An 18781-nucleotide genomic window follows, 5' to 3' on the forward strand; every position below is an offset into this window, starting at 1 on the left:
GAGTACCCGGCGTGAAGACTGTTACCCATGCTACACCATGCTTCAAGACAAAATTTCATTTATTTGTCATTCGAAATAAATAGTTCACAATATACAATTACATATTATTTTTGTGATTGACCACTATGATTTAAGTATGTTCAATTTGTAACAATGAAAAAAAACCTGCAAATGATTCATAACAGTAGCAAAATTACAGTGATGAAGTAGCAACGAAAATAATTTTATGGTTGGACGTCACCACACATGAGGAACTGTATTGAAAAGTCCCGGCATTAGGAAGGTTGAGAACTGCTGCCCTAGAACCTAAAGCCTGAAAAACCCAAGGCAATCCCCAGATGGCATGTCAATCAAGAGAAGAGGGACCATTCTGGCAATGGCTTTATGGGATTTCATTCCCCCCAGGTCCTGGGGTCAGCTCAGGGGGGCCCTTGCTGCTGAAAAAGAGGCCCAGGTTTCCCCAAAATGCTTTGCTGGGACAGACCTGGATCTCCAAATATGTCAATAGGCAAGACAGATAGATGTGATCAACACAAGCCCTGGGAGGATACATGGGCACAAATTTATAAAGAAGGGGGGAGAGACAGGCAGGCAGGCGGAGAGTCGCTGGTGACCAAAACGCTGGCTCAGACCACCACACAGCACAGCCACTGCAAGGAAAGAGAACAGGGGTGAGCATGCCACATCCCGGGTGGGGTGGGGTGGGGTTCTCGGGGCTCTAGGACAATGGGTGTTCTCCACCTCACATGGACAGGATCTTTGAACACTCCCATCCTCCACTAAGTCGTTGCTCCAAAATAAGAAATGAGAAGGTCTTTGTTGATGCCACGGACTCTTAAGGCAGAGCACTCTAGAAATTGGACTTAGAACACGCTCCAGACTCCAAAAGAAACTTTCAGAAAGAGATGTGTATGTGTCTATCGATACAACACGCATGCGCACGTGCGCATAGCCATATATTCAATTTCAGGTTTAGCGCTGTTGTCTGGGAAGATCTTCCCTCCATCACAGCAGTGGAGCCCATGGCCTTCCCCTTTTAGAGAAGGAAAGAACACTGGGCCCTGCCCAGGCAAGTTGGCAAGACCAAGAGCAACTGGTTCTCAAGTTCTGCTGCCTCCGATGCCGATTGAGATCAAGGCCATCCTCCTGGCCTGGGCCCTCAGCACAGTCCCACACCCCCTGCTGTCCCCTCGGCCAACAAGGGTTCTGGTATTAGAGTCCTAGCCTCCTGGTCAAAGTGCTGTGGAGGTTGATAGAGTTCAGAATAGTACAGTCATTGTCATTAGAAATAAGGGCCCTGCCTGCATTGCTTAGCAACCAAAAATGTTGCCCACGGTTATCTTGGTAGGAAAGGAACTGCTATGCCCTGGTCAAAAATGGCAGCTGACCACACAACTTTCAGTGGGTTTGTCTCACCAAAGTTCTGACAGAAGTCTAGTCTCCCACAGCAGGCTTCTGAAACTTTTAGGAGGAAGGACTGTGGTAGGGTTTTTACAGAGCAACCTTATTGGCAAGAGGGTACATACAGATCAACACACATTCAAAGCAGTGTGGCTGGCCACCATCTTCGAGCAGGGAATAGCTGTTCCCGTCCTACTTGATAAGATAGGCAACAGATTAGGTTGCTATGCAACCCACACAGAGCCCTTATTTCTAATGGCAATAACTGAACCGGTTGGAATCCCTGCTTTTCTGCTTACAATCTTATCTGACTTTCTATATAATAAAAGCACTAATTTATTTTGCATCTTCATTCTACCTTGTTGCAAGCTAGTGTTTTGTTGCCAATGTGCTTCTATAGGCAAATCTAAGACACATGGTCCTAGAAATCAAACTCTGAATTGTATCTACCAAGTCCAATTCCATCCAAGTTAATGAGAGCTTGTATCCTTGAAATGAGTGGAAACGTAACTGAAGCTTTTAAAATAGTAATAGAGGAAAATGTTAGGTAGACTACATAGCAGATGACCACACTCATCTACACACACACACCACAGAACATGTATGGCATTCACGCGGAACTAAGGCAGGGTGCCCAAAAACTTCAAATACCATCAGCAAGCATTTACCTCAGCAAGAGAGAGCTGGACGGTGCCACTTCGGTCCTTGTCTAGAAGTTTGAACATTTCTGAAATGCCAGAGAAGGAATGAAATGAGATGGGGATTTTCCTGGACCCTGGAACAACCAGAAAGCTGCCTCTGCCCATGCCTCTCCTGTCTGTGACCCTCCTTCTTGCTCTGCACCACATCCCACTATGGGATACAGAAATGGTTTTTCCCGGGTTGTCCCCCCATATTATATGCCAAACTTAAGGCGCAGCTTGCTAATACATGGTCAATGTCTATACACTTGGAGATCAGCTGCTTAAAGGCAATCTCCCTGAGGGTTATGAGTCATCTAGAGCCATCAGACCCTAGGTGACGCCCACTCCCTGCTGATAAGGATAGTAGATTGTTCCCTTGAAGGAGGGCCCAGAGACAAGGTCAAGCCAACTCAAGGAGGACCAAGATTAGGCTGCCACCTTGACTTTAGAGTCCGTCAATCTTGTCACATGTGTACCCCTAGCACCTCCCCTTCCTACTGTGTGCACTCCCCTAGCCCGTCCCCCTCCTATTGCGTGTATGAATATGGCACAACCCTTTTCTATTATGATGTAATCAGCGGGGCTTACACATTCCCAAAATGTATATATGTGGGAAACAGAAGGATTTCTCTCAAGCTGTCTCCCACAAATATATGCCAGACTTAACTGCTTGAGGATAACTATACACTTGGAGGTCATCAGGAGTAGATTAGGGGTCATTCTCCCTAAGAGCTATCAGCCATCTAGAGCAAGCAGACACCACTGTTTATCCCACAACAAGTAGGGCCCACTCCCTTCTGATAAGAATAGTAGTTGTCTGTTTCCTTGTAGGAGACACCAGAGAGGTCAAACCCCCCAAGGATGACCAAGGTTAGGCTGCCATCATGAGTCTAGGGTCCACCCATCTTGTCACATGTATACCCCTAGACCTTCCCATTCGTATGGGCACACCCCTAGCTCATCCCCTTCCTGTTACGCTTATGCCTATCATACATCCCCTTCCTACAATGTATACGCCTATTGTACTGCCCCTTCCTGTGATGTGTGGTTACATGTAATCATATCCCCCTAAAGAGATAAAATGCTTCATGAGCAAAAAAGAAGAGCTCTCCCAGTTTTCAGTCCTGGGGCCTCTCTCCTGATCTCTTGGCTGGGCTCCCCCCACGTGGACCATCAAGCAGGGCTGAGGTGAGCAATGCTACCATGAATTGTGTCTGACTCCATTACTTGACTCTCTTCTACCTCTCATGCTCTCTATGACTTTACTATAATCTTTACTTATTATCGCAGTACAATTGCGCCTACCGGACCTGTGATGATGTGGGGGACCCTCCCCTTAACCACACATATATATGCTGTGATTAGAAATATATTCGCTCTGTCTGCGCGAACCTGACTGCTGGGAGGTGAGCAATTGCATGGCTTATCTTATCTGATGTCTCTTTAATTTACCCCTCCATTACACAACTACCCCTTGGACCCTTTGATTGTGGGTCCACAATCACCCACCCCACCCCACCCACCCCACCCCCACGTGCTAGCTCCCACCTGATGCCAAAGACTTCAAAGAGCTAAACCAGGTCTAAGGTCCAAGGTGAGCTTTGGGGGCTAAGCTATGCCCTGCTCAAATGGACAAACTTAGTTTTCAGCATCTCAGATGTTCCAAATCAGAAAGGTGTTTCTCTAGGGCAGCAGCTCTCCACCTTCCTAATGCCACCATGCGACCCTTTCATACAGTTCCTCATGTGGTGGTGACCCCCAATCATAAAATGATTTTTGTTGCTACTTCATAACTGTCATTTTGTTACTATTATGAATCGTAATGTAAATATCTGATATGCAGGATATATGTTCATTGTTGCAAATTGAAAATAATTAAAGCTTAGTGATTAATCACAAAAACAAGATGTACCTTAAGGTGACCAGATTTAAAGCAGGACACCATTAACTGGGGGGTGGGGGTGGGGGTGGTGGTTCTTGATTTAAAATTTGGTCTATATGTACCATATAGACTGTTCCCTAGCTTGTCATGCATTCTTTCCAAAAATAGGGACTGTCCCACCAAAAATGGGATGTCTGGTCACCTTAATGTACCTATATACTCGAGTATAAGCTGACCTGAATATCAGCCGAAGCACCTAATCTTACCACAAAAAAATGTATTGAAAATATGCTGAAAAACCTCGGCTTATACATGAGTATGTGGTAATTCTATGTTGTGTAATATTTATTTCTAATGACAAATCAATGAAAATTTGTCTTGAAGCATGGTGCAGCACGGGTAACAGTCTTCATGCTGGGTACTCCTATGTGGGCGTATCTGCATCGGAAACAGGTGTTTCCCGATGGTCTTAAGCAACCTCTGCGAAAGGGTCATTTGACCCACAGGTTGAGAAGCACTGCTCTTGGGGGTGAGGGGTGGGGGAGGGACAGATGGTGCTTGCTCTTTGGTGGACAATCCAGGGGCTTAGCTCTTTCCAAACCCCTGACCTTCTCCCTTTTGAATTTACCACCTCTCAGCCCACCCTCCACGAAGATAAACCCTCCCCCCTAATAGGTTTTCCTTAACCGAGTCCAAGGCCTAAGGTATCAAGGGAACATCTCCTCTGGGGAAGGGTCTTCTTGTCCTCAATGCGTGCCCCACGGAGGCATAAATGTGAAGAGACGCGAAAGGCTGCTTAATGGCTCAGTCATTTTGGCCCCATGGCCACACATAACAGTATGTGCTCAACACTCTTGATGGAAACTTTCCCAATCTCTCTTCAAGCCTCTCACCTGGCCAGCCCAGATTAACTCAGAACCAGGTTCCGGGTCCCCTTACCCCAGGGCTCACAGAGACCCACATTTGTCCTTGACCTCGGGACCCCTGGCACCCAAAGGCAACGGTTGGTTCTGCCCTGGACTGTGGGGTATGGTGGGGTGGGGGTCGGGGGTGAAGGAAAGGGGGACTCACTGAAGAGGCTCTCCAGGCGGATCATGCAAGCGACGAAGCCATCAAAGTCGATGCTGAGTTTGCTACTTGCATACCTCAGGGCAATGGTCTGCTGCACCTGGTTGTTGAGGGTGAAGCCTGAGGAACAGAGTGGCCCAGGTCACAGCTGCAGCCAGCGCTCAAGCTGGGCTGCAGGTCTGTATCCATTTTTAAACCAGCCCAGGTGGTGCAGTGGTGGCCATTGGGCTGCTACCGAGAAGGTCCACAGTTTGAAACCACCAGCCTTTCCGAGAGCGAAAGAGGAGGCTTTTTATTCCCATAAGGAGTTACAGTCTCGGAAACCCAAGGGGGCAGTTCTACCCTGTCCTATAGGGTCGCTATGAGTCAGCATCAACTTGCTGGCAGTGATTAGGAGTGAAAGTCTTCCTTGTGGGCGAATGCCAGATCAGATCCAGCTGATCTTGTGGCTCACCCTTATCAAGATTTGCCTCTTCCTTGGTCCTAAGGGCAGACTTAGAGCTTCAACATGAACACTGTCTATAATACATCAACTGTGAAAAGCCGGGTGCCGTCGCTGTTGACACAGGGGGACCCCGTGTGTATTAGAATACAATTGGGCTCCATAGGATTTGCAGGGGCGATTTGGGGAAATTGATTGCCAGATCTTTCTTCCTCAGCACATCTGGGTGGTTTGAACTGCCAGCTTTTTGGATTCGTTGTGCCATCCAAGGACTTCACACCAAATAGAATTCCCTGGTATAACATCACAGCCGACATGGCAAGAGAAAGCGGAGGAGGTCAGTGGACAGCCTCTGGGGCCAGCTCTCTTCCTATCCCCTGCACAGCCCCGCCTTCTGTGATTGCTGTCCCCCTTCCAGTAACACACTGAAGTGCTGTGCCGTGCTGTATCCAGCCTGTACACAGCAAGCAACAGCAAAGCCTGGGGGTCACAGTATTCTAACAGGAGGGCTAACACAGGGATCGTGAGCAGCCGTCATAATAAAAGGAAAGCTCACCATGGTCAAGGCAACGCCACCTCAGAGAGGCCCTGTAGGACAGAGTAGATTGACCCCTGTGACGCTCCGAGAATGTGACTCTTTATGGGAACAGAAAACTCCGTCTCTTTCACTGAGAGCCGCTGGTGGTTTCAAACTGCTGACCATTCGGATCACAACCCAACGCATAACCGCTGCATGCTCAGGGCTCCCATAGCTATTGGAATTGCTATTTAAAATGAGCCCGCCTGGCTCCCAAAGCTTTATCTGGAGAGTGTGCCCTCACCTGCCTTGTTGAGCGCTGTCCTCATCTCGTGGGCATCGATGGTCCCGGAGTGGTCATCATCAGTCTCCAGGTAAATCTCCTGCAGCAGGAGAGGAATCCCACTTAGGAAGCAACCCTTCCTGGGCTAGGGCCTCCACCCCACTGCTTTCTTGGAAGACCAGGGACACACTCCAGACTCCATCACCTCTTCCCAAGAGAGAGCAACGCTAAGAAGGTGGGCTGAGGGCCAGTGAAGCTCCTCCCCTCCCACAGGTGGGGCTTCAGGGCTGGGATTCACATGCACATCTTTCTCCATCACCTCTTGTGCCACCCTGCCTGCTCTGCCCAGGTATCTGACCATGGCTAAGGATCTGGTCAGACTAGTGTCTGCAACAGGCTGGGGCTGAGTGCCAGGGGAGAGTAGTTACCAGATACTTCTTAATCTTCAGCCAGAGTGTCTTGAACTCCGTCAGTCCCAAGGTGCCGGTCCCATTGCTCTGGACATGTTAAAGACCAACACTACGTAGTGCCCATTCTGCCAGCGAGCTTCTGGATGTCTTTCTCCCATGCTCCTGCACTGTGAGTGCCTAAGCCTTAGAGAACTGACCATGTCTGGGGGAAGCAGGGCGGCAGGGGTTGGAGGTCCCAAGTCAACTCAGGATTAAAACATCACCCACTCACTAAGGCCTGCTTTAGGGGCCAGGCAGGGACTGGGGAACAAAGAGTAAGACAGGAGCCTATAGATCTGAGAAACTTCATTAACTGACCTGAAACACCGTATGAGTCAGAATCTAATTGATGACAATGGGTGGTTTTTGTCTGTTTGGTTGAAATTTTTAATATTTATTTTATTGCTTTGTTTTGGAACACCCTAACCAACCTGGGATATGAAAAGGATTGAGCTGAATTTAAAACAAAAAACCTCTGTCTTCAGGCTCCTGGCAGCCCCATGGGTTTCAGAACAGAAAGGCCGATGGGATGGAGTTTTCTTGGCTGTACTTTTTATAGACCCAGGCCGCTGCCCCTTCCTTGCGTGGCGCTGTGGTGCCGTTTTAAAGCACCAGCCTTCGTGAGAACCAAGCACAGACTGTGTACCATCCAGGATTCCCCAATTCGAATGGCAGAGATGGATAATTCAAGTTAAGTAGCGTCAGCTGGGATGCCAGTGTGTTCTCAGGAGCATCATCAGGAGGCATGAGCTTCGGGGTCTTCTTCCCCAGTGGACTTCAAGCGCTCCTCAATGTGCCACTCAGAGTGCTAGGCTCCCCTCTCACCACACACACACACTGATGCCTGGGTGCTGGTTCATAGGCCTCTCCCCAACTGAAATAGGTGGGGGTGGGCAGGGAGGTAAGCGGAGGCTCCTTGGTGTCCAACTTTGCCTTCATTCAACAAGTATTTATTTATTGAGTACTGTGCAAGATGATAAAGAGTTCTGGAGGCATTATGTTTATGCATTGGGCAGCTACCTGCAAGGTCAGCAGTTCAAAACCACCAGCCACTCTTTGGGAGGAAGATGGGGCTCTCTAGTCCCGTAAAGTTACAGTCTCAGAAACTCACCGGGGCAACTCTGTCCTCTCCTACGGGGTCACTATGAGTCGGCATCGACCGAATGGCAGTGAGTTTGGTGGGTTTGGGTGCTGGATAATAGGGATTTGGTGTGGAACTACCCTTTCCCTTATCAGGTGAAGGTTGTTGAAAACTCTACCCATTTCTCACTAATCACGACTTGCCAATCGTCAACAGGTACAGCTCAGAGGCTTACATTCTGAAGCAACCCACCATTCCTGGCTCCTTCAACTAGCCAAACCAACCGTCGGGTTCATACCTAAGAATGTCAACCTCCTCTCTTAGGAGCCTCTAGTTCTAGGCATTGTGTCTGCAGTACCTTATTTCATCTCACATTCATAAGACCTAGATATCGTGAGCCTATGTTCCCGGAGACTGAGATCCACAGCATTTGCTAAACATCCCTAAAGTTACTCATCTAGTAAATGAAGAAATTAGAACTGAAGCCTTCTGTTTCCAAAGTCCTGGACCCCAAGCACCGACCAATCCTACCTAATCCAAGCCTGCTGCGGTTGAGGAGAGCCCAACTCATAGCGACCTACAGGACAGAGTAGAACTGCTCCCAGGAGGTTCCAGGTCTTTCAAATCATTATGGAAGCAGGCAGCCTCATCGCTCTCCCAAGAAGCAGTTGGTTGCTTTGAGCCGCTGACCTTATGATTAGCAGCTGAGCACTTTAGCCATTGTGACATCCAGGCTCTTTTCCTTGGTCCTCAGTTCCAGATGCACATTGGGATTCCCTGTAAAGAGCTATCTTATACTCAGTGAGTCAGGTCTCCAGGAGTGGGACTCTGGTTCAGAACCATAGCCACACCCACTAAATGGTAAAATCGAAAGTTCATCAAGAATGCTCCACAGTATGAGGCATCATCAAAACAAAAAATCTTACCATAGTGAATGATGGGGTGAGTGCGGAGTGGAGACCCAAAGCCCATTAGTAGGTCACTGGAAATCCCCTTGCAGAGGGGTCTCAGGGAGGAGACGAGCCAGTCAGGGCGATGTAACAAAACGATGAAAAATACAACTTTCCTCTAGTTCCTAAATGTTTCCTCCTCGCTCCCACTACCATGACTCGAATTCCACCTTGCAAGTCTGGCTAGACCAGAGGATGTACACTGGTACAGCTAGGAACTGAAAATACAGGGAATCCAGGGCGGATGAGCCCTACAGGACCAGTGGTGTCAGTGGTGATACTGGGAGGGTAGAGGGAGAGTGGGTAGGAAAGAGGGAACCGATTACAAGGAACTATACGTGACCTCATCCCTGGGGGACGGACAACCGAAAAGTGGGTGAAGGGAGACGTCAGACAGGGAAAGATATGACAAAAGAATTTATAAATTATCAAGGGCTCATGAGGGAAGGGGGAGCAGGGAGGGAGGGGAAAATGAGGACCTAATGCTGGGAGTTTAAGTGGAGAGAAAATGTTTTGAAAATGATGAGGGCAGTGAATGTACAAAGCCGCTTTACACAATTGTGCATGGATTATGATAAGAGTTGTATGAGCCCCTAATAAAATGATTTAACAAAAAAAAAAGAGAATGCTCCACAAAAAATGTATAATGCCTGGTGGGGTTTGATCAAGTGCAATGTAGCCGAGAGACATTATTGAAAGCCAACTGAAGGCTGAGCATGATAGTAGGACAAGAAGAAAGTAAAAGGAAATAGAGGAAAGAACTAGGGGGCAAAGGACATTTATAGAGGTATAAATACAGGAACATACATATGTCAATATATTTACATATAATAATAGAGAATAGATCTATGCACACATATTTATATGTTAAGTATTAAGGCTTCTACTCAAGTATTCCCTCAATGCAAGAGCACTTTGTTCTAATAACCTGGCATTCTGTGATGCTCACCTTCCTGACTTGATCACTGAAGACAAAACGAGTGCATAAGCAAGTATGAAGAAAGCTGATGGTGCCTGGCTATTAAAAGATATAGTGTCTGGGGTCTCAAGTGGCCATCTAGCTGAGAAGTAACAAAGCCCACATGGAAGAAGCACACCAGCTTATGTGATCATGAGGTGTCAACAGGATCAGGTATCAGGCATCAGAAGATCCAAAACAAACAATCATATTGATGCAAATGGGGCAGGGGTTCAAAGTGGAAACCCATAGCCCACCTATAGACAATTGGACATCCCCTTACAGAGGGTCACAAGGAAGGGATGAGCCATCCAGTGTGAAGTATAGCACTGACGAAACATACAACATTCCTCTAGTCTTTAATGCTTCCTCCCTTCCTCCTAACTATCAAAACCCCAGTTCTACCTTACAAATCTGGCTAGACCAGAGCATGTACACTTGTACAGATAAGAGCTCTGGACACACAGAATACAGAACAGATAAACCCCTCAGGACCAATAGCAATATCATGAGGGTAGGGGAAGGTGGAGGGACAAAGGGGGAACCAAATGCAATGATCGACATATAACCCCACCCACCCATCCAGGGTGATGAACAACAGAAACATGGGTGAAGGGAGACAGCAGACAGTGTAAGCTATGAATAATTAATTTATAATTTATCAAGGGTTCAGGAGGGTGGGGGGAGAGGGGCAAAAAGAGGAGCTGATACTAAGGGCTCAAGTAGAAAGAAAATGGAAAAGGACGATGGCAACATGTACAAATGTGCTTGATACAATTGATGTGTGGATTGTTTTGTTGGGGTTAAAAAAAATCATTTTATTGGGGGCTCATACAATTCTTATTACAATCTATACATCCATCCATTGTATCAAGCACATTTGTACATTTGTGGATTGTTAAAAGAACTGTAAGAGCCCCCAGTAAAATGGTTTTTTAAAAACAAACACTCCACAAGAGTGATCCACAATGCCCTTGGGAACATAGGAGACAATGCTCAGATGTAAACTGAAGCCAACAGACACGGTTTAATGAAAATGGGTTAGAAGTCAAGGAACTACTTGTAACAAAGTGAGTCAATGCCCAACAATGATCTGTGGCCTACAAATTACATGGCTTGCCACATAGGTCGATGGAAGGTTACAAGTCACACAGGGAGTGGTCCCTGGCACTGGGGGACCACAAGCATAGCTGCATTTCTGCATTCAGCTAACCCTAGCAGAAGTCTGAGCTCACACCCTCTACTAGACAAAGTCATGCAAATGCAAATAAGATCACTCTTGTTAAGGAATCCTGCAGAATCCTGCCCAGCTCAGCATGGAGGAAGCCTATGACCTGAGGAGAACCTTCCAAAGTTATGATTTTTAAGGAAATCGCCCTCATGATCAGCCCAACAGAGAAGGGTCACCTGGTCCCAACCTGGGCAAAGTTGAAAAAAGTGATGTTCATGGAGGGAGGGTTGGGTAGAGAGGGGACCTGACTACAGGAATCTACATATAACCTCCTCCCTGGGGGATGGACAACAGAAAAGTGGGTGAAGGGAGACGTCGGACAGTGTACGATATGACAAAATAATAATTTATAAATTATCAAGGGTTCATGAGGAAGGGGGGAGCAGGAAAAGAGGGGGGAAATGATGAGCTGATACCAAGGGCTCAAGTAGAAAGTAAATGTTTTGAGAATGACGATGGCAGCAAATGTACAAATGTGCTTGACACAGTGGATGGCTGTATAGATTGTGATAAGAATTGTATGAGCCCCCAAGAACATGACTGAAAAAAGAAAAAGGTGATGTTCAACCACTCCCGAGAGGGCCTTCATCTAAGATATTCCCCCCTCCTGGAGTGGCCTAACCTTCTCCACTCTGCCTGCAACGCTGACACATCCCACTGGGTACCATGAGGGTTAGCATTCCATCAGAGGGAGCAGACAGGCTTTCCCATTCTGAACTATTGGTTGCTCTGTTTCCCATAGTGGGCAACACTGCCCCCTGTGGGGCGGCACTGGACCCTCCACAGGCCTCCACAAGCAGATACTTACACTGTATCCTGGATTATGGGCTACAGTCCTCATAGACAGAGGACTCAATAATTTTCTTTTTCTTTTCTGGAAAGTGGGCAGTAGGCCAAATACGTTTGGGAACCTATGATTTGTAGGAGCTGCCTGGGGCTGTGTTAAGATCCTAAGACAAAGCACAGATAGTGGTGGAGAGGAGAGGAAGGGAGGGGAACATGGGGATGGAGTCCGGCGGAAGACAGACCCCCACGATAACCTAAGGGAGTATGGAGGGATGAAGGATCACACAGCCCACACAGCAGCTATCTCTAGAAGTAGTGATTTTCAACAAGCGCAGGGAACATTGCCCACTTCTGCTTTCTTTACCTGTAGATGGTAGATAATTTCAGGCTTCTTGAGGAGCATGTAAGGCTTTAGATAGATAAAATGTACTGTTTTATAAAATATACACAAACAGGTGTGCATTGTTAGGTGCAACTTAGCTCGTCCCAGCAGAACGAAACACTGCCTGGCCCCACATCGTCCTCACAAGCGTTTCGGGCTGAGCACACGGTTGCAGCCACCATGTCAGTCCATCTCATTGAGGGTCTTCCTCCATTCACAGATGCTGTGCTTTCCCAAGCGTGAGGACCTCCTCCAGGGACTGGCCCCTCCTGATAACAGGTCCAAGGTACATGACATGAAGTCCTGCCTTCTTCCCTTCAAGGAAGGTTCTGAGAAGCATCATATAGCGATATATAAATCATATATATGAAAACCTGGTGGTGCTTCCAGGTAAACCGTGGACGAATAACACCAGGTTTGGCAGTTTGAACCCACCAGCCACTCCACAGGAGAAAGACGAGACTGCCTGCACCTATATGGATTCACAGCCTCACAAACCTTCAATCGACTCAATGACAGTGTTTTGTTTTGGTTTTCCCCTTTGTGAATATACACACGTGCATTTAACACGCCTCGAAGCATAGGCACATGTCCGTAGGTATAAGAGAGCTGTACACATACAAGCTTGCAGCCCGATGCCTAGCATGTGCTCATTTCCACTCTCGACCTTTCTCTTTCCGCCAGGTCGAGGAGCTGTGAGAAACGGGAAGAGTAAGCACAGTGAAAGGATACATCCAACAGGCTGATCATTTCTCTGCAAGTGTTGATGTTGAAGCCATCGAACTTGATGTCTGTTCCTAGGTATTGAAGAGAAAGGGGGTGGGGAAGGTAGAATGAGGACCAGGAGAAATCATTTCCTTGGCGGGAGACCAAGGGCCCCAGCTGGGGTGGAACCGAGCATGTGGTCCCACTACATGGTTCCTCAGCACACGCCCAGGAGGCCATGCAGGAGAGTGGTTAGCAGCCCTCCAGTCGGGGGTCAGTGTTCGACGCTGGGCTCTGCTGCTGGGTGGCGATTAAAGGAGATCGTGCACATGGGGTCCTCAGCACAATGCGGGGCCCCTGGTGAGTTCCTAGCAAGGCAGCTTCTTATTCGCTACTTCTTATTCTAAGCACTGCACATGGACTCCTCAAAATAACCTCCTGTGGAAGGTGCAGGCATCGTCCTATTTTGTAGATGAGGAACCTGGGGCCCAGAGAGAGATGAAATATAGTGTCCAACTTTGCACAACCAGTAGGGGGCAGAGTGGGGATTTAAATATGGGCCACCGGGCTCCCCAGCTTGTGCTTTGAACCACTGGCCAGGTGCTGTTCACTGCCATGGCGTCCGTGCTGACTCAGACAGGCCGGGGCATCATTGAAGGAAAGGTCACCTGGTTCTGTGCTGTCTGTGCTCATGCCCAATGCAGTGGCCCCTGTGGACTGTAAGTACCTTACTCGTTGGGCTGCGAACTGCGAGGTCAGCAGTTTGAAACTACCAGCTTCCCACAGAGGAAAGATGAAGCTTTCTTTCTATTCCCATAAAATGTTATAGTCTCGGAAACCCAAAGGGGCCGTTGCACCCTGTCCTCCACCCCACCTTTCTCACACCTGGGAGCCTCACCAAGGCAGGAGCCAGCGAGACCTTGCAGCCCTCCCTCCTCCCCCTGCTCCCATCAGCACCCCTTCCCGCCCAAGAGGGAGGCAGGAGCAACAAGAAGCGGACCTGTCAGCAGACCTAGCTGGCCTATCTCTGGGCCAGAAGGGAAATCAGCTCCACGCTGACTCCTACCAAGCTGGGGATCAGACGAGGGCAGTTTAGCCAAACCAAACCCACTGCCATTGGGTTCATGCCGACTCCTAGCGGCTCTACCGGACAGGGTAGAACTGCCCTCGTGAGTTTCTGAGACTGCAACTCTCTCTGGGAGCAGAGAGCCCCAACTTTTGCCCTCGGAGTAGTGGTGGTGTCAAATGGCTGACCTTGCAGTTAGCAGCCCAACAGGTAACCACTGTGTCGCCAGGGCTCTGGGAGCGTGGTAAAAGTCCGGGGAAGAATCCGAGGGAACTAAGCCGGATGGAGTCCTTCATCCCCTCGGCACACCTTTCGCGGAAGACTCACAAGCAAGGACGCCCTTTAATCTGTCCAGGACTTCCACAATGTCACAGTGACTTGCTTTATGAAAGATGATCTCAGCACACCACGGCATGGGCCTTGTTCCTGCACGTCTGTCTGCAGGTCCAGCCCTGACTGAGCCGGCACCGCCTCCTCCATCAGCCCCTATCACCACCCCCACCACCCCACCTCAGTTCTGCCTGTCAGGTGGAAGAGGGTCAGCCAGACTAGCTCAAGGGCCCATCTCCCCAAGAGGTGCAACCCAAAGCCTGCCCCCACCCTGACCCTGGCATCCCTCACAGGTTCCTGTGGACTTGCTCAAAGGCCTCAAGGGGGAACTTACGTTTGGAAAACACTCCATTCAGAACCACCTTGAGCTCACTGGCGCTAATCTCCGAGTCCTAGAAAGGAGATCTGTCATGTCAGTTTGCACAGACACTGGGACTGCACACAAAACGGCGTTTTTTCTTTGAAACCTCAAACGCCTTTCCCTCGGGGATCCTGGCATCCCTGCTGGGCACGTGTGGCATGGTGTGAGCACTGCTCTGACTGCAGCTGAAGGCTGCCGCCCCGGGCCCAGGGCCCGGACCCCCTGCCCAGCGCTGGCTGAATCCGAGATCAAGCTCAAGCAGAGACCCAAACTCACTGACGCAGAGGGAACCTGCAGGATGGGGGAGAACCTCCCGCTGTGAGTTTCCCAGACTGCCACTCGTGACAGGAGTAGAAAGCCCTGTTCAGGCCCTTGTCCCTCCTGTGTGGCACTTGCTGAAACAGAGAGCAAGCTGGGGTGGTGGTGGGGGTGCAATAATAACAGGGGTGAGCACCGTGTACCCCTCACACACATGAGGACAACCATTCCAGCTCCATTTGAGAATGAAGGAACCCCTGATTTCGTAAACTAAGCTCTACATCCATATCCAAACCAAACCACGCCCACTGGCAGCTAGTCGATTCCAGCTCATAGCAACCCTCTTGCAAGCCCGCCGGGAAGAGTAGGCCTGACCTGCAAGGGCAGTATCTACCAAATCAGGCTGCTTTCGCCCATGGAGGAACTGGTGGGTTTGCACCACTGACCTTTCTGTTGGCCGCTGACCACTAAACCGCTACATTGCTGGACACATATGATCCTCATTTTCAGATTCAAGGTCATTTCTTGGGGTTCCCAGCTACAGAGTAAGAGACCTGGTCTTTGCACCCTAAGTCGATTGCACCCTGGAACACCAGCCTTCACCACAGCACCCCATCTCTGCCTTGGGGGGCGGGGGGTTGCTATATCTTGCAGCAGTCAATCGAAGACTGGGAGCAGAGATTTAGGGGATTAGAACTTCCCACATTCGCTAAAGGTCTACATCCTATTTGAGCGAGTACCAACTAGAGTCCGCAGAGCTCAGGAGCCGACTGAACTACGGTGCGACTGCTGGTTCCCTCCCTCCCAGAGGAAAGAAGAGGGGTGAAAACGGAAAGCCACATGGCGCTAGTTCACACCACGGGTGAGTGGGACACGCAGACATCAGCCACTGTGACCCGGAGACCAGAAGAACAGATGGCACCTGGCTACCACGAACAACTGCTCCGAAGAGGAAGATCCTGGATAGACTGGGAGCAAATCAATGTCCTCGGAGAGACGGAGGGATGGAACCCCCTAATGATGGCCCTTTGCCACTCTTGAAAATGGCACTCGCCCCCATGCGAAAATAACCCACCACTGACGGTCAAAAGGGCAGTGTGACGCTCAAAGGGTCAGGGAAGGCAGAGGAAGGGACACACAGAACGTAGGGAGGAAGTGGGGGACACGATGGTATCTTGAAACAATGAAATAGGTGTGGGAAGCAAACTGTGTACCAACCGCTTAATGCCAACCAAAAGTCCGCCGTTTAAACCTTCACCGAATTTACAGTGGAACGTTTTTCTAAGAGAGACATGCATGCGCACACACATTTGGGGTCAATGCTGTGCTCAAGGCAGATCTGCTCCCTCCGTCTCCGAGGGAAGCAAATCTCAGGCATGATGTAAAACAAGGTGCCGCGAGGGGACACCAGACCCAGATCTGGGTTCCGATGTTGACTGCACCCCTGACTCGCTGGGTGACCTTAGCAACGGCGCTTCCCTTGTCGAGTGTGGGGGTTGGACAGTGTGTCCCCAGGTGCTCCTCCTGCTCCTCCCCACGTCCAGGTGCTCCTCCTCCCCCAGCCAGATAAAGCTCAAAGCCAGTTGGGCTTGGGTCGATTCCCGTGCGTGGACCCCGTGTGTGTCCGAGTCGAATTGCTTGTTCCACAACATTTCTGATGGCTGATTTTTCCAGGCCTTTCTTCCAAGGCAGACTCAAACCCCAAACCTTTCAGTCAGCAGCAACGTAGGTTCATTGCTAACACCACCCGGGGGCACCTGGGATGGCAGGGTTGTTGGCCTGAGGAACCCTGAGAAGCCCCTAGTAACACAAATGGTCTTCACTCAAAGCCTGATCTGAAGGTTGGTGGTCTCCACCACCCCACGGCCCTTCACGGTGTAAGAAAGGTCTGGTGACGTGCTTCCAAAGCAGGTAATGGCCGAGAAAATCCTATAGAGCAGTTCTACCCTACAATACACGGGGTCGCCGTGAGCCACGATAGAGGTAGCAACCACAGGGTTCACTTTGTTTTCAAAAGACCTGAAAAGTCTCCTGGCCAAGAACACAGAGCATGGCCCCCAGGACCCTGCCGGGAAAGAAATAAGAGGTCAGGGCATCGACCTTTGAACCTTGGCCCCGGCCCTCCTCACCACCACCCCCACCCTACCCCACCCCCGTGCGGCCACTTCACCTGCAGAGATAGGAGAGTACCAGATGCTGCCCCAGACGATCGATCGATCATAGAGAAGAGTAAGATGAGGCAGGAGGAGAATGATACAAATACAGCGTGGGCTGCTTATAAGACACTAGGGCCCCCTGGGAGCTGAGACCGCCACCTAGGACCGAAATGACCTCGTGTGGGAAAGCGTTTCAATGACTCCGCAGAAGAACTGTGCTCCCGGTCTTACTTTCTGTAGAGGAGGCTGATATTTGTTCTTCTACTCCATTCGCCAGTCCAGAAATTCACCCCGAGTTTCCCCGGGGTGGGGCGAGCCTGGCTGCTCCCCTCCCTGGGCCCTGTGGCACACCGTATAACCTACCAGAGAGCAATGCATGCGCTGTCTTTATGGGATTGGTTGTGGTACCTCTGGTCCCGGGATGCTCTAACTTGTCCCGGGGCCTCCATGGGACTGGAATCATAGGAACCCATGACTCAAGGGAAGGAAATGAGCAGTGAGCCCCAAGTAGTGCAAGGGGCACAGCCAGGCTTGAATTCGGGAGTCAGAGTGTTCTTTGTCCCACCTCACCCTGTCCTCCCTAACCCCCACCTCCCAGAACCGCCCCCCTCCCACCCTCTCCAACCCTCAACCCCCGGAGAGTGAGCTGGACACTCTGGGGACCAATCCCAGAGCCAGTTCACTGAGCCACTGAGCCCTAGCGGGCCATCCCGCCCCTCTGAAGGGTATTGATCTGGAGGGATTTCACTGCCTTGGCTGTTTAGTCAGAGGCCCCAAGTTGACAGGGCCAGTTTACAAAGAGAACAGGCTCTGGCAGGACCTGCAGATCCGGTTTCCCGTTTTCTCAAGAGTCAGTCACCTTGACAAGAAGGGGACATTAGACAAGAAGACACGAAGGCCAGGGCCCGGAGACCTGCGGCCTCGCTCGGCTCACTCACAGGTCCTCCCAAAAGGAAAGCTGAGAGTGCCCATGTACTCTGCCCACCTGTCCACCCACCCGGGGCGCTGTGTTTGCCCACCACGCACCTGCCCTGCCAGCTTCTCAAACAGGCTCTTGAACTGGCCATCGTCCTGCTTCACGTCGCTGGGGTGTGGCTGAAACAAAGGATAAAGGCAAAGTTAATGCTTGTACAAGTTGAAAGACGGAGATTTAAAATCTACCCGTTCACTCACTGATATCTACAGAGCACCCACCATGGGCCAGCAGGCATTGGGCTGAGAGGGGGAACAGGAAGAAATTGAGAGGCACATATGAGGTCCCGCCCTGGGGAGTTTACAGCCCAGCAGGGATGCAGTGCTGAGATCAAAGGCAAGTGCTGAGGTCCAGACAGGTAGAGAAGCCATCCCTACCAGCCCCCAGCTTGGGGGGCAAGGGAGGCTTTGGGAGCCACCTGCAGGGCATCCTGACTTGTGTGTTTGAACTCTAGCAATTACATAAAACGTAGTGCACATTTAGATGCATTTCCTTAGCTTTCATCAGCATGGCAAAGAGCAGTGTGACTGTAGTTAAGAACACAGAGGAATAGACACAGGCGAGCGAGGAGACAGAGGCCGGAGCTCAAATGCCAGAGTGGTCATTTACTGGATTCCATCTCGGGACTCTTCTATCTCCTCAGCTCAAAAGCTTACATTCACAAGGCTTCTTTCCCGGGGTTATTTTGAGAATCAAATGAGAGATAATGTCCTTTGAAAATTACAAACCATGAACAACATATCAACCTGTGTGATCACGGGGTGTCGAACGGATCACTGAAGACAAATGGGTGCATAAGCAAATGTGGCGAAGAAAGCT

The 18781-nt window shown here is 49.8% G+C and overlaps 1 protein-coding gene across 1 annotated transcript in view; it reads right to left on the reverse strand.

The window, feature by feature from the left end:
• Positions 1–241: 241 nt before the first annotated feature.
• CAPN8 (calpain 8) overlaps positions 242–18781 on the reverse strand; it is a 95921-nt gene continuing 77381 nt past the window's right edge. Inside the window, exons 14-21 of the mRNA XM_004699933.2 lie at positions 18016–18084; positions 14549–14606; positions 12846–12910; positions 6705–6773; positions 6298–6376; positions 5038–5154; positions 2070–2128; positions 242–650 (exon numbers count right to left, since the gene is read on the reverse strand). Coding sequence (XP_004699990.1) covers positions 627–650; positions 2070–2128; positions 5038–5154; positions 6298–6376; positions 6705–6773; positions 12846–12910; positions 14549–14606; positions 18016–18084 — 540 coding nt within the window. The 3' untranslated portion in view covers positions 242–626. The remainder of the gene's footprint in view (positions 651–2069; positions 2129–5037; positions 5155–6297; positions 6377–6704; positions 6774–12845; positions 12911–14548; positions 14607–18015; positions 18085–18781) is intronic.

The sequence above is a fragment of the Echinops telfairi genome, unplaced genomic scaffold, assembly GCF_000313985.2.
Source record: "Echinops telfairi isolate 266 unplaced genomic scaffold, ASM31398v2 ScPeMD7_7424;HRSCAF=8462, whole genome shotgun sequence".
Lineage (NCBI taxonomy): Eukaryota > Metazoa > Chordata > Mammalia > Afrosoricida > Tenrecidae > Echinops > Echinops telfairi.